The sequence below is a fragment of the Callospermophilus lateralis genome, chromosome 2 (assembly GCF_048772815.1).
Source record: "Callospermophilus lateralis isolate mCalLat2 chromosome 2, mCalLat2.hap1, whole genome shotgun sequence".
In the NCBI taxonomy this organism is placed as follows: Eukaryota; Metazoa; Chordata; class Mammalia; order Rodentia; family Sciuridae; genus Callospermophilus; species Callospermophilus lateralis.
This window is the reverse complement of record NC_135306.1, coordinates 31629225-31643048: the sequence shown is the minus strand read 5'-3', so window position 1 is coordinate 31643048 and position 13824 is coordinate 31629225. Positions and strand designations below refer to the sequence as shown.

Genomic DNA, 13824 nt, shown 5'->3' with positions numbered 1-13824 from the left:
TGCACAGGGCTTCAAAATCAGCCACCTGCTTGTTCTTGTGGTAGCAACTGGTCTAACTGGAATAACTTGAGAAGGAAATTAGAAAAACCAGCTGGGAGGTACAGCTCTGTCACCAAGGAGCTGAACTGCGGTGACTCACTTAAAACTCTTTGTTGAGCTTCAGAGTCATTACCTATAAAACCGGAATAATGCCAGTTGCCTTAAGCACTTTACTGGTTTTTGGAGAAAATCCCAGTTTGTCTGAGCTTCCACTTCTGTGCCTGTTGCAGTTAAGATAAGCACTCCTACCTTGTCCACTTCACAGGGCTTTGGGGCGGGAGAAAAGGCACAACCTTTCTGAGTTTCCGTTTCTACACGTGTAAAAAACAAGAACACAAGGCCAGCCCATCAATAAAATTCTAGATAAGACAGAGGAAAATATGCAGGAAAACTGCAAAATGCAGAGAGCTATACAGATGTGAACTGTCTTACCACATACCACACAAAGAGACCTAAAAAACGCTGGTGCATCTCTTCCCGGCTCCAGTGTCACAAACCCACCTTTGTAAAGCAAGATCACTTTTTTTTTTTTTTTTTTAAGGTTGTGGTCCATAACGGTGCCCTAGTTCGCACTCACCGCGCGCGCACCACCCAGCCCCCCGCCGGCCTCCAAGGACCGAAGGGGGCGGGGCGCATCCGGCCCCGCCCCTGGTGACGCCCCGCCCCGCCGCGCCTGCGCCTGCGCCGTGCGCACCGACCGGCCTCGAACGCCCCGGCGGGAGGTAAGGGGCTCTCGGGAGGCCTCCTCGGGGGCATCGGGCCCGACAGGCTGTGTTGGCGGGGCACCAACCCTGAGCGCGGGCGAGACATCTGGCGGGAAGCGGGACACTAGATTGGAAGTGTGAGCACCGCGCGGGCTCCTCTCGGCTTCCAGAAGTGGCGGAGCCTCACCCGGTTTCGTTTTTTGGTGGAAGCGGGTGTAGAGAGGCCGCCGACTGGGCGAACGGGATGGCTCCTGGAACTGTGGGGTGGAAGTTCCTGGTGCCTACCCTGCCCGTGGCGCACTGTGGGCGCCAGCTAGCCAGGGTCGCCCGCGTCTGGGTCCCGGGACCCGACCGCACACCTTTTCGCTGCTGGGGTGATTGGTGTGTGTGACCCAGTGTGACCCAGTGTGACCCAGGTGCGCTGTGGGTGACACTGCAAGGGATGACGCGACGCTCATGAGTACAGTGGGGAGGATTGGAGCAAGAGGCCGGAGCTTCCTGTCAGCCAGACCAGGAGGTGGTTTCCAGAGGTCCCACACCTAGCTCCCTCCTTTCGATGTCCAAGGCCCAGAGAGGAGACTCCAGAGTGGGACCAAAGGCCTTAACCTTTGTCTCCAAATTCTGTACCTCTTGCATCAGTAAGAAACACAGAGCGACGTGCCAAGAAAATCGGGCGCCACCACCATGCCCACATGTGAGATCTCTAGGCTCATCACTTTCAGGAAGATGTACATTACTTTGGGGGAATGGTGTTGCCAGCGATTTTGAACTTTTTCTGGGAAATAGGATTTTTCACTTATAAATAACTTATTAAGTACTTTCCCTAACTTTTGAGTACTTTTTCATCATCAGGAACTTGGGTGTCGTGTACCCATCCCCTTTTAGTTGTAAGCACTAAATGATAAAGTTTGTAAAGCACCTGGTGCACTCCTGGCACCTCTCACTCCAAGTTTTCATACAAGAAAATGATTGCAGTTCTTTGGCTTATAAAAGTTTCTGTCTGTCTTCTATGAAACATTATTTTTTTGTACATGAAAAGACTTCTTATTTTGAAATAATTTTACAATTACAGAAAAGCTACAAATATAATACAGGATTCTCTAAGTCTTCTGTTAATGTCACCATTCTAAGCACCATAGTACAATCAAAAGCAAGAAATTAATCTCAAAACAATACTATTTACTGAACAACTAACTTCCTTCTAATTTCATCATTTTTTTTAATAGTAATGTTCTTTCTGTAGTTCAGAAACCAATCTAAGACCCCACATTTAGTTGTCATAGTTCCTTCATCTCTTCCCATCAAAGACAATTGCTCACTCTTTTCCTGATTTCATGACCTTTACACCTCTGAAGAGTCCTGGTCAGGTATCTTGTAGAGTGCCCCACAAATGGTGTTTTCCCCATGGTTTGTAATGATTAGGTTAAGGTCATATGTTTTTGTTAGTTCAAAAAGTGTATGTGCCCATCTTAGTGTATTGTATCAGGGTACATGATATGATTTATGGCTTGTGATGTTAATCTTGATCACTTAGTTAAGATGGTGTCTGCTGGGATTCTCCACTACAAAGGTTGGATTTTCCCCCTTATAATGAATAGATATCTTGGGGGAAAACTTTTAGATTATGCAAATATCCTGTTTCTCCTCAAATTTCCCTTGCTAAACTTAGCATCCATTGGTGTAATTATTACCATAGTGTTTAAATGGTGATTTTCTACTTTTTTCATTTCTTCTTTATTTATTAATTGGAATTCTTCTATAAAAAAGAGTTGTACATTCTCCCCATTCATTTATTTGTGTTAAGCTATTTATTTGCATTGGTGTAGACCTTGTTATTTTTCTTTTATTTTGTTATTAATTGTTTCAGCTTTGACCATTGTGAGTTTGTTTTTTGCTGTTGTTGTTTGTTTGCTTTCTGTACCCTTTTGATATGCTCTTCTCCTTTATTGAGAATGTCATTTCTTTCTGGCATCATAAAATGTTTCATATCCATTTTGTGTTGTCCCTGCCCAAACCCTGAATCAGGTTTTTTTTTTTAGAGAATAGTGTTTAGATACCAACTTCTGAACTTTAGGTGTGCTCGTTGCTACTATTAACTGAACACCTAACTTTCTTCTGATTTCATCATTTTTAAAATAGTAATGTTCTTTCTGTAGTTCAGAACCCAATCTAAGACCCCACATTTAGTTGTCATAGCTCCTTCATCTCTTCCAATCAGTGACAATTGCTCACTCTTTTCCTGCTTTCATGACCTTTACACCTCTGAAGAGTCCTGGTCAGGTAGAAAATGGTAGAGAAGTATTATAAAATACTAGCTAGAAGGAGACCAAGAGTTGAAAAGCCTCTTGGGAGATTCTTGGAGACAGATTGTCTTTCCTGGGAGATCACCATTGCCGAGATATGTTTTCCTTGTACACAAAGGTGTCATTGTTTTTAGAGCCTTTTAGAAGACAGCTGTATATGTATCTACACATCCATGCACACAAGAAGATCTATATTTATTTCTGTATTTTATCTACCTATATATATTTTAGGTTCAGCCCAATGATTCCAGTTCTTTTCTGACATCACCAGGTTCATCTAGTTTTGTCCCTTATTTTTAACTTATTTCTCTGACAAAAATCTGGCTCTCATGTTATGTGAAATATTTCCTTATTTGTTCAATCTTATTATACACATAAAGTAATTTCAGGATTTCTAATCTGTATCCCTATGAGAAACCAATTTACTAGCACACAGTGCAGTGTTTTTGTCTTTAGCCTTATTATATTTTGTTAAAATATTGTTTTCTGAAGTTACTTATATTGTTTTATTCCCTATTTCTTTCCACATAGTTATGTTATTCATTTATAATACAGTTAATGATATTTTTAATAGTTTATGTTTCATTTTGGTTTCCTTCCACATCTTATTCTTGTTTTTAAATTTATATACACTTGCATTCACTCTTTGAAGTGTACAGTTCTGTAGGTTTTAACAAGTGCCTATAGTTGTGTATGTACCATCACAATCATAATAATTTCATAAGAATGATCTTATCACCCCAAATACTTTATTACACTTTTGAAAATATTAAACATTTAATATTAAAATATTAAAAATAATATAACAACTTTACAGGAGTTTGGGAGATTAGGCACTTTTTTGTATTGCTTTGTCTTGGACAAATTTTACACAGGTGAGCTCTTAATATGAATATTTTTTATCCTCATGTTTTAATTGTACCATAAATATTACAGTTTTATGACTGAAAAATCAAGAAATGGCAAAATATATTTTCATTCATTATTCAATCATACTTTTAAATCACATTTAGATGTTGAATTAAGATCATCCCATTATAACAAACATTTGAGCTATTTTATGATCACTAAACATTCTGTGCCAATAACATCATGATATCTGCAATTATTTGCATGCTATTATTAGTTTTATAAAGAAATTTTATTGTAACTTTAAACATAGAAAATGGTAGAGAAATATTATAAAATACTAGCTAGAAGGAGACCAAGAGTTGAAAAGCCTCTTGGGAGGTTCTTAGAGACAGATTGTCTTTCCTGGGAGATCACCATTGCCGAGATAGGTTTTCCTTGTACACACAAAGCTGAGGGACAAAATCATACAATATACCTGGAAATGCCACATTTGGAATTCAAAAAAGAAAGCTATTATACAACAACGAAGGAATGATGATAACAAGCCAAAATAGTTAATAATAAGGGATTGTTAAGTACACCACAAACTGATTAGTAGAAGACAAGACAGAATCACTTGAGATACATCTCATCTGTTAAATGATACATAAGGTTTAGAGGCAGATGAATATCAAAGTGCATCTAGACAGAGGGAACATCATTCCAAAACTAGAATTACAGACATGGAGATAATAATTGACTAGATAAGACAGATCTACTTATAAACATTTTCTTATTCAAATAATAGTGAATACTGAAAGGTTTTGTGTAGAGAGGTAAGATACTGCAATTGGCATATATATATATATATATATATATATATATGTATATATATATATACATACATACATATACATGTGTGTGTTTGTGTATATATATAAATATATATATGTACACTTATAAATGTGTATATATATATATATATATATATATATATATTCATTAGTGATAACTCATAGGAAAAGTTGGAAAGGGGAAAGAATCTAAAGGCAGACAAATTAAAGATCTGTATCATGTGCTATGCATATTTTGCCGTTTGGGTGATAGGATTAAAATAGTGAATAAATGTTTTAGTTCAGATAGCATCTATTGAGCAACAGGTTATATTAGGAAACACTTCAATAGGAATGATAGTAGACCTCAAGATATTTTCCTATAGTACATAATCTGCACAGTAGAAGAAAGCACAAAAGGCAACCTAATAAACTGGGAAATGTTAACATTAGACAAATAATCTATATATTTGGCATATAATAGACTTTTATAAGTTAATAATAAATAGACATTCTCTGTAGTAAAACAGATGCATAACATGAACAGGTAAATCACAGAAGAAGAAATGCAAATGGCTAATGAATCAATTCTATTAGTAATTTAATGAATGCAAACTAAAGCAATGTGAGACACTTATTTTTCCCCACCAATTAAATATCTAAGATATCTAAGAAGAAGGGAAGTACCAAGTGAATTGGTTGGAATGTGGATAAATGGACATTGTGATATGTTGCTGGTGGAAATGCAAATGGACACAATCTTCGTTGGGACATTTGGGAAAATGTGTGTAAATGTACTTTTAAAATGTGTCTTCCAAGAGCCCTCATCAGAAAAAGCCACATTGGCAACCTGAGCTTGGACTTTTGGCCTCCAGAACTATGAAAAAAATAAATAATGTTTAAAAAATGTGTCTTCCTAATATTTCTATTAGGTATTTTTTAAAGAAATAATTATAGGTGCCAGTATGAATCTATATGTAGAGAGAATAATTACTGTATTCTTTATAATAGTGGAAAATTGGGAAACTAAGTAGCTAACAATATGATTACATTATGAATCACATACATATGATGATACTTTGCTGCTATACAAAGTCATATAATAGGAAATTATTCACATGGGAATATTTTTCTTATATTTAATCATGTTATTCAGAATAAATCATTTCTGCTTTTAGCCACTCATTTATTATATCCAGTACTAATTTATTATATTCAATGCTTCTTGCCATTCTACTCCTTTGAGTTTGTTTTCTTTATTTTTAAAATATGGCTTTAAGTGGGCTGGAGTTCTGGCTCAGTGGTAGAGCGCTCACATAGCATGTGCAAGACCGTGGGTTCAATCCTCAGCACCACATCAAAATAAATAAATAAAATAAAAATATTGTGTCCAACTACAACTAAAAAATATTTCTAAAAAAATATGGCTTTAGTAATTCTTTTAATGAGGGGTTTTGTAATAAACTCTGTCTCTGTATGTCTGAAAATGATTATTTTGCCTTCACTGTGAATGATAATTTATCTAGGTATATACCAGCTTCCTCAGTACTTTGGAGATATTCCTATCTTTTGATATGTTACTTTGATAAAAAAGTTTCTGCTTCTGTTGTTTACATTCATCTGTCTTATATCTCTAGTTTTCTTTTAAGATTTTTTTCTTTATCCTTGGTATTCTTCAGTTTCCTTTCTGTATGTTTAGGTATGTTTGTTTTTTATTTATACTACTTGGGCTAATGTGTTTTTCCAGTTTGAGGTCTTACAATTTTGATTCTCTGCATGTTCTCTTTGAATAACTTATTTTCATTCTTTTCTCTATTCCCTATTTGTTCTTGATCCTGTCATTTTATCCTTTATGTCCATTATCTTCTTTTTAAAATCTCTTCATCTTTTTATTCATCTATGTTCTAAGTGATATCTTTCAACCAATACTTCTTTTTTTAGCTATATAGTTTACTGTTTAATCCATCTTTTGAGGTTTTATTTCTTGTCTCTTAGCTATAAATTTTCCTATTTTATTGGATTTGTAGACTCTCTGTTTTGACAATTAATTTTATGTTCCCACTTCTCATTCACTACTGCAGCAATTTCGCCCTCTTTGTTTCTGGTGTTTGGAAATTTTCTTTTTAAAAACTTGTGTCAGACATAAGAACCAAATTACTAGTGGATAGGCAGTGAAGGCAGTTTTTATAACCAACACTTGAAGATTTTTCAGCTGTGAAAGAAAGAAGAAAAATAGACATTATTTAGAGTAGTAGCTCTTGATGTTTGGCGGGGGGGGGGGGTAATAGATCTCTTGAAAGCAATGGACTCTAAAGATAACAGGGATGCACAACATCTAAATGTGAACTCCTGTCTCTTCGAACCCTGGGCTGACACCATAAGCCAATGGTATTAACCTTGTCAGCTTAAGAAATAAATATATATATATATATATATATATATATATATTTTTTTTTTTTTTTTTTTTTTTTTTAAATATGGGAAAGGTTGTGTCTATTGAGATGGCATGTAAGTATGATGTACAATAGTGGTTTTCAAGTTTGGCTAAGCAATGGAATCCATTAATTCACATAAGATGTGATAAGCTCCAATTTATAAAATAGATGTAAATAAATTTTCTGCAGCTGAAACAAGGCTTAGCTTCTGGAGCCTGCTCACTTCTAGCCCCTTCCCTCTCCTATCCTGGCCCTTGGACTTCCTGGGTATGATAGAAAAATGATGAAATAGAAAAAGCCTCTCATTGTAGTGTCAGGAAACCTAATTCTTAATACAATTCTGTCACTTATTATTTGAGTCAGTTGCTATCAATATTAATCACTTTGTCAGAATGGGTAGTGTAGATCTAAAGGACCTCCCTGGGAAGAGTTATGCATGTTAATATATTTGAAATATATAATTACATACTTAAATTTTGATGACATTAGAAGCACATTTTGATACAAGCAGAAATATTAGAATGAATTTTTTCCTTCAAGTTTCACCATTTGGGCTGGGGTTGTGGCTCAGTGGTAGAGCGCTTGCCTAACGTGTGAGGCACTGGGTTCGATCCCCTATACCACATAAAAATAAACAAATAAAATAAAGGTATTGTGAAAAAAAAAGTTTCACTGTTTGACTCCTTTTTAAAAAGGTTATTCAAGGTCCAGGATATTTCAGGGCATGAAACTTGCACTGCATACTCCTTTTTATAAAATATATTTACATAGAAAAAGGCTTGGAGAGACGAGACATACACTGAAATGTATAGTAGTTAAGTAAAAATGAAGAGATCATTGTTAGTTTCATTTAATGTCTTCTTTTAGTTAGATTTCATTATAAACCTTCTAGAGAGAATATATACAACTGTCATAAAGAGAAAAAGATTTTGAAATGCATGGTTTCATAAAGAAAAAACAAGTCAACTCAAGTTCAGCATTAAGTTGAATACATATTTAGGATAAATTATAAATCTACCTGTCGATTTAAACATAATGAAAACTGATTGAAAAACATTCTTAAGAAATTTTTCCCTTTTAGGTTTTTCTATATGAGTGGAGAAGACAGTTGCTGCAAGTGAAAGTGACACAACATTTCTCTAGGATGTCTGAAGATGAAGAAAAAGTGAAATTACGCCGTCTTGAACCAGCTATCCAGAAATTCACCAAGATAGTCATCCCAACAGACCTGGAGAGGTTAAGAAAGCACCAAATTAATATTGAGAAGGTAAGCTTTTTCATTTTCTACCACAAGAAATTGTTACATAATATGATTTATATTTGTTGCATTTTTTCAGCTAAATTAAGAATATTTGACAAAAGGCTTTGTTAAAATACCTAACTCCTAATGATTTAGTAACATTATTCATTTTTTAAGCTGGTGTTTCTGTTCTACAAATATATTTCTTTTTCTAAGGAAGTGGTGTAGGAACAGATTCTATGCCTTTTTAATTGTACATGTGGAGGTGTTAGGCAGTTAGTAATTAAATAAAAATAATGCACCATAATGTGAAGGAGGGGAACTTTGGATAATGGACCTGTTTAACTTCATTCAGTCCGTGGCAAGTTTTTTTGAACCTTGAGGGTGTTATCAGTCTAACTCCTATCCTTTTCAGGTACAGATATATTAAAGAAGTAAATCAATTGTGTGACATAAGGGAATTTCCTTACTTGAGGAAAGCCTCAACTTGGTACATGCTGTTTATATCTTTTGAGGAAATAGAAGGAAGATAGATTAGTCTCAGGAACTATGGTGGAGATTGCATAGAATTTACACTGGCCAGGGTCTGGTGGATGGATTTTGGAATTTATGTCAACATCAAGTTTACTGAGCACTGAGTATTGACTTGGCAGATTATGATCTCCTATTTGCTATGGGATAGTCCAGTGACATTTGTTCTTTCAAAAGGAACTCTACCAGTATAAGTTTAAAATTAGAATTCTCCACTGGTGGTTTTCTTTTGATTTTTTGGTTGGGTTGGAATATCTGGTCATTAGGCCTTGACATATCAACACTCTTCATTGCCTTCAATTGAGCAGTTTATACCAGAAAAATGTCAGCTTTTTCTACCATGGATGCCATGTATCTTCCAAGTACTACAGTTCTTTTAAAAATACAGAAAATAAGTGCCAGAAATACTAAATGGAAATTTCAATGCAAATATGAAACTGTCTCTAGAATTCAGGGTCAGTATTTTGTCATTCCTTAATTTCTTTCTTCTTTACTCATAAGCAATAGGTGATGCCATGACTTTTAAGGATGGTGAAGTAGTTGTCTGGTAAACTGGTTATTCTTGTCATGAATGGAAACAAATTAAAGGGTTCCATGCTTAGCTTAAGAAGAAGGCCTGGTTCTTTTAGCACTATAATATATAAATAGACTTGTTTACTTTTGATTGATCATCTCCATGTAGAACGTTTGATATGTGTTTCAAAGTCCTGACCTCATACTGAAGTGCTCAGTTACAAAGAATATGGAAATTTAGCAAATGAATTGATTCTGAAAGGTAGAAACAGGTGGATTATGGTGTATTTAAGGCCATTTCTTCCTTTAATTGTCATAATTACCTTTGAGCTTTGACATGTCTTAGAGTTCTCTTTTCTTATATTTATTCTATAAAAAATGCCTCCTGTCATTATCTCAGATCCTAGCCACTTGAATGACCAAATCAGTCATCATCAATGGCAAAGGCAGAATCCTGGGAGAAAGGTAGTTGAGATAGGAATGGGTCTCTTGTTGATTTCACTAATTGTGCCATGTGTCATCAGAAAATTATTCCAGGTTAGTTACATTGATCCCTCTTTGCCCAAACATTTACTATTAGTGTTTTGTGAAATTTTTACTTTCTGTGAAAATTTCAGACATTATTAGAATAATTATAAGTGATATTATCTTAAGTCAAGCAGCTAAATTCATACTGATCTAGGCTTTGTTTTATATCCTTGATCATTCTACTATCTGTAGGACTTCTAGTTTAATAAGAAAGTAACATTTTGTATAGGATTGACTAGTTTATTTTAACGGTTATGTTATGGCAGTGTAAAAACATTTGAAAGCTGCAGTGCTCTGGACAAAAGAATTAAGAACTAATTTTGGACTCCAGGTGTCTGACAGTGCCTCACTTCAAAAAAGCCATATTCTTCTTGGGAGAAAGGTGTAGAAAGATAAAATATTTATTATGCTGGCCATCAGTCATCCAATATGAATTTAAAAGAAGAAAGTCAGACTGAAGGGAAATTGAAGGTAAGCCTTAGTGGCGTGATTCTGCAACATCTGAAAACAATGAGAGTAGTGTGCTGTGGACACCTGGAGCTGTATTCCATAGGTCCTTCAGCATTTCATTTTATTATACATGATAAATTTTATTAACATGTAATCCTGAAATGCGAAGTGTTAACACTCAGTTTGCTTGGCTAATGTAAGATAGACTTGAGCATAGTTAATAGGGATGACAAGATAGTAAGCTTGGAACATAACGTTCTTTGTTTTGTATTGTAGGGATTTGGGGAAAATTTTAATTTGTAGCACATACACAGTATTAGTTAGCATGTATTAGTTAGGATATGGTAAAGATCAAGTGAAAGAAAACCTCCAAATAGTATAAAAAATGGTAGAGATTTTGTGCTTTTTTTGTTTTGTTTTGGTCTTTACTATCTCATGGTAATGGAGGCAGTCCAGGCCTGCAATGGCAGCTCAGTGGTCATGAAAGACCCAAGCTCTTTTTATCTTGTTCTCCATCTTAACTTGTTCTGTCCTGTATGTCAAATGTCTACTATAGCACCGGCTATTACATCCACGTTCCAGCTTAAATAGAGCTACTGGAAATACACATTACTGTGTATGTGTATGTGTGTGTTTTTTCTCTCTCAATGTGCTTATGTACCTGTACACACCCAAATACTCTCAACTTTTCAAAAGAATCCTTGTTTCATGGATCCAGTATCATATCATCTTTCTATAGTGGTATTATTTTTCAAGTCTTCTTCTGTTTCTTTGTTTTTCCTGAATGAGTTCTTTCCTCCTTTCTTCCTTCCTTCCTTTCCTTCTATAATATTATAGGTCTCCTTTGCTGGCTGTTGATTTTTAAGAGTGCTAATCAGAAGGTACAGGTGTATGTATGTTTCTGCGTGGGTAGTTGAATAGCAAGATAGTAGTGGGGACCTTGTCTAGAGAGGTGAACAACTGAAGATCTATTTTGATGGGGAGCCTCCAGATGCCAGTGTCTGTAGCTACTCAGGATGCAGACAGCGTCTAGTCCTTGTTGTTGGGGCTGTTTATTTTATCAGAAGTGATGGTTGTGGTGGAGGTGGGGGTGGAAAAGTTGAAGGGGTATACATAGTATAAATTTCATGGGTAAGCAGAGAGCGGATCTGGTAAACAACCTGCTCCTTACATAAACTTTCAACCAAAGCTTCTGCTTTGTGCCCCACTACATACTTCCACTGGTGACTTGGTAGCTGGTATCTCTGGTTCATAGCCCTCCTGGAGGAGAGCAATGCTTTTGGCCTGTTCTCAGTGTCTCTTTCCCACAGAGTCCTCTACTTCTGCAGGCTGAAGTTCCAGCTTTCTCGGACCTGCTGAATCAGTTGCAGCATGTCTGTATTCTTTCTGGCTTCCAATTCTTTGTTAAAATTTCTTGTCATTTGATGTTTTCCATTGTATTCTCATTATTCATGTTAATTTATACCTTTTAAAGTTCCTTTTCCTCATTTAATGGGGTTTCAAAAAAGAGCAGAGATGAATGTTTGTATTCAAGCTGCCAGGTGTAATGAAAAGGAAAATTATTTATTACAGGAAATAAATGTTAGCTTTTCATAAGTATTTATTGGTGTTTGTTGTTTGTTGTTCTTAGATTGTTAGCATTGAAGGATATGTAAAAATAGATTTTTAGTTCTCAAGAAGTTTGCAGTCCAGTTAAAGAAATAAGATTAGAAATATTAAAAAATGATGAGGTAATGTATAATTATGTGTGGAAATGGGTGGCATGGATTATACTATTTAAGCAGCATGAAAACTGAACTAAATGGTACAAAACCATACATAATCAGTCTTACTTGTTATTTATTTATCTGTGCAATTTTTTTCTTCATATTTATTTGTTAATTTATAATTACATTGAAAATCAATTTCTCTATTTAGTTGTTGAATTACTGGATTGCATTGCTTCTCATGAGAAGTCTCTGTCATTCTTTGTTTTTTTAAAATTATTATTTTTATTTATATATGACAGTGGAATGCATTTCAATTCATGTTATACATATATAGCACAATTTTTCATATCTCTGGTTGTATACAAAGTATATTCACACCAATTCAAGTCTTTATACATGTACTTTGGATAATAATGTCCATCACATTCCACCATCATGTTCTTCTGTACTTCTGTACTCTAGCTGCTTTAAAGATTTTTTTCCTTTATCACTTTTAAGTAGTTTTATAATATATGCATCAATGGATTTTCCTTTCTGTTTCATTTGTTTGAGCTTCTTGTATCTTTGGGTTTATGTTTTTTATCAAATTTGGGAAAACTTTGGCCATTAATTTTTTTTAATTGTTTACTGCCCTTTCTCTCCTTCTTCTCATGAAATTTAACTATATGGAGAGTGTATTGTTTTTCTTTGGCCCATGACTCATTGATTCTCTGTTCATTTATCAGACCCATTTTTACTTTCTGTGTTTCATTTTGTATAGTTTATATTGTTATGTCAAGTTTACTAATCTTTCCTTCTACATTGTTTTATCTGCTTTAATTCCATTCAGTGCATTTTACATTTCAGATTTTTTTAAAAAATATTTTTTAATGTTGATGGACCTTTATTTTATTTTTTATTTATATGTGGTGCTGAGAATTGAACCCAGTGCTTCACACATGTGAGGCAAGCACTCTACCACTGAGCCACAACCCCATCCCCTCAGATGTTGTTTTCTGACTCTAGGAATTCACTATTTTAAAGTGAATTCCTAGAGTTAGAATTTATGTCTCAGTATCCTTATATTTTCTTCTAATTCTAGAATACATGGAATGCATCATAATGACCCTTTTTAATATCTTTGTCTATTAATTCCATCAATTTTATCATGTCTGGGTCTGTTTCTATTGATTGGATTTTCTCATTATAGATCATATTATTCTGCCTTTTTACACACATGGTGATTGTTTATTGCATGCCAGACATTGTGACATTTATTGTGTACTAAATAGTGATGAATTATTTTAAATATATTAGAACTTTGTTTTGAGTCACAGTTGAGTGTCTCAGGTAAGTTACTTGGGAACACTTTGATTATTTGGAGGCTTTCTTTAAAGCTTTCTTGTGTATGACCACAACAGCCTTGAGTTCAGGGTTAATTTTTCCCCACATTGACAATACTTTGAAATAGTCTACCTGATACCTAGTGTATTTGATGGTTTTCCCATTCTTTCTTGTGGTCACATAAAATGTTTCTGGCCTTTTGTGACCATTAGGAAGTATTCTACTGGTTTCTTTTCAGTGGTTCTTCTTCTGACTTCAGGTTCTTTCTTCACATGCATGTGCTAATCAGTACCCAGCTGAAGACTCAAAAGGAAAACCCTGCATATCTCTGATGTTCTCTCTCAGAGTAGTCCTCTCAGTTTTCTTCTCACATGCAGTTCTCTCC

At 35.1% G+C, this 13824-nt stretch overlaps 1 protein-coding gene across 1 annotated transcript in view; it reads left to right on the top strand.

Annotated features, from left to right (window-relative positions):
* The first annotated feature begins 717 nt into the window (after window positions 1–717).
* Stx17 (syntaxin 17) overlaps window positions 718–13824 on the top strand; it is a 51449-nt gene continuing 38342 nt past the window's right edge. Inside the window, exons 1-2 of the mRNA XM_076845764.2 lie at window positions 718–761; window positions 8227–8412. Of these exons, the coding sequence (XP_076701879.2) occupies window positions 8290–8412 (123 nt within the window). The 5' untranslated portion in view covers window positions 718–761; window positions 8227–8289. The remainder of the gene's footprint in view (window positions 762–8226; window positions 8413–13824) is intronic.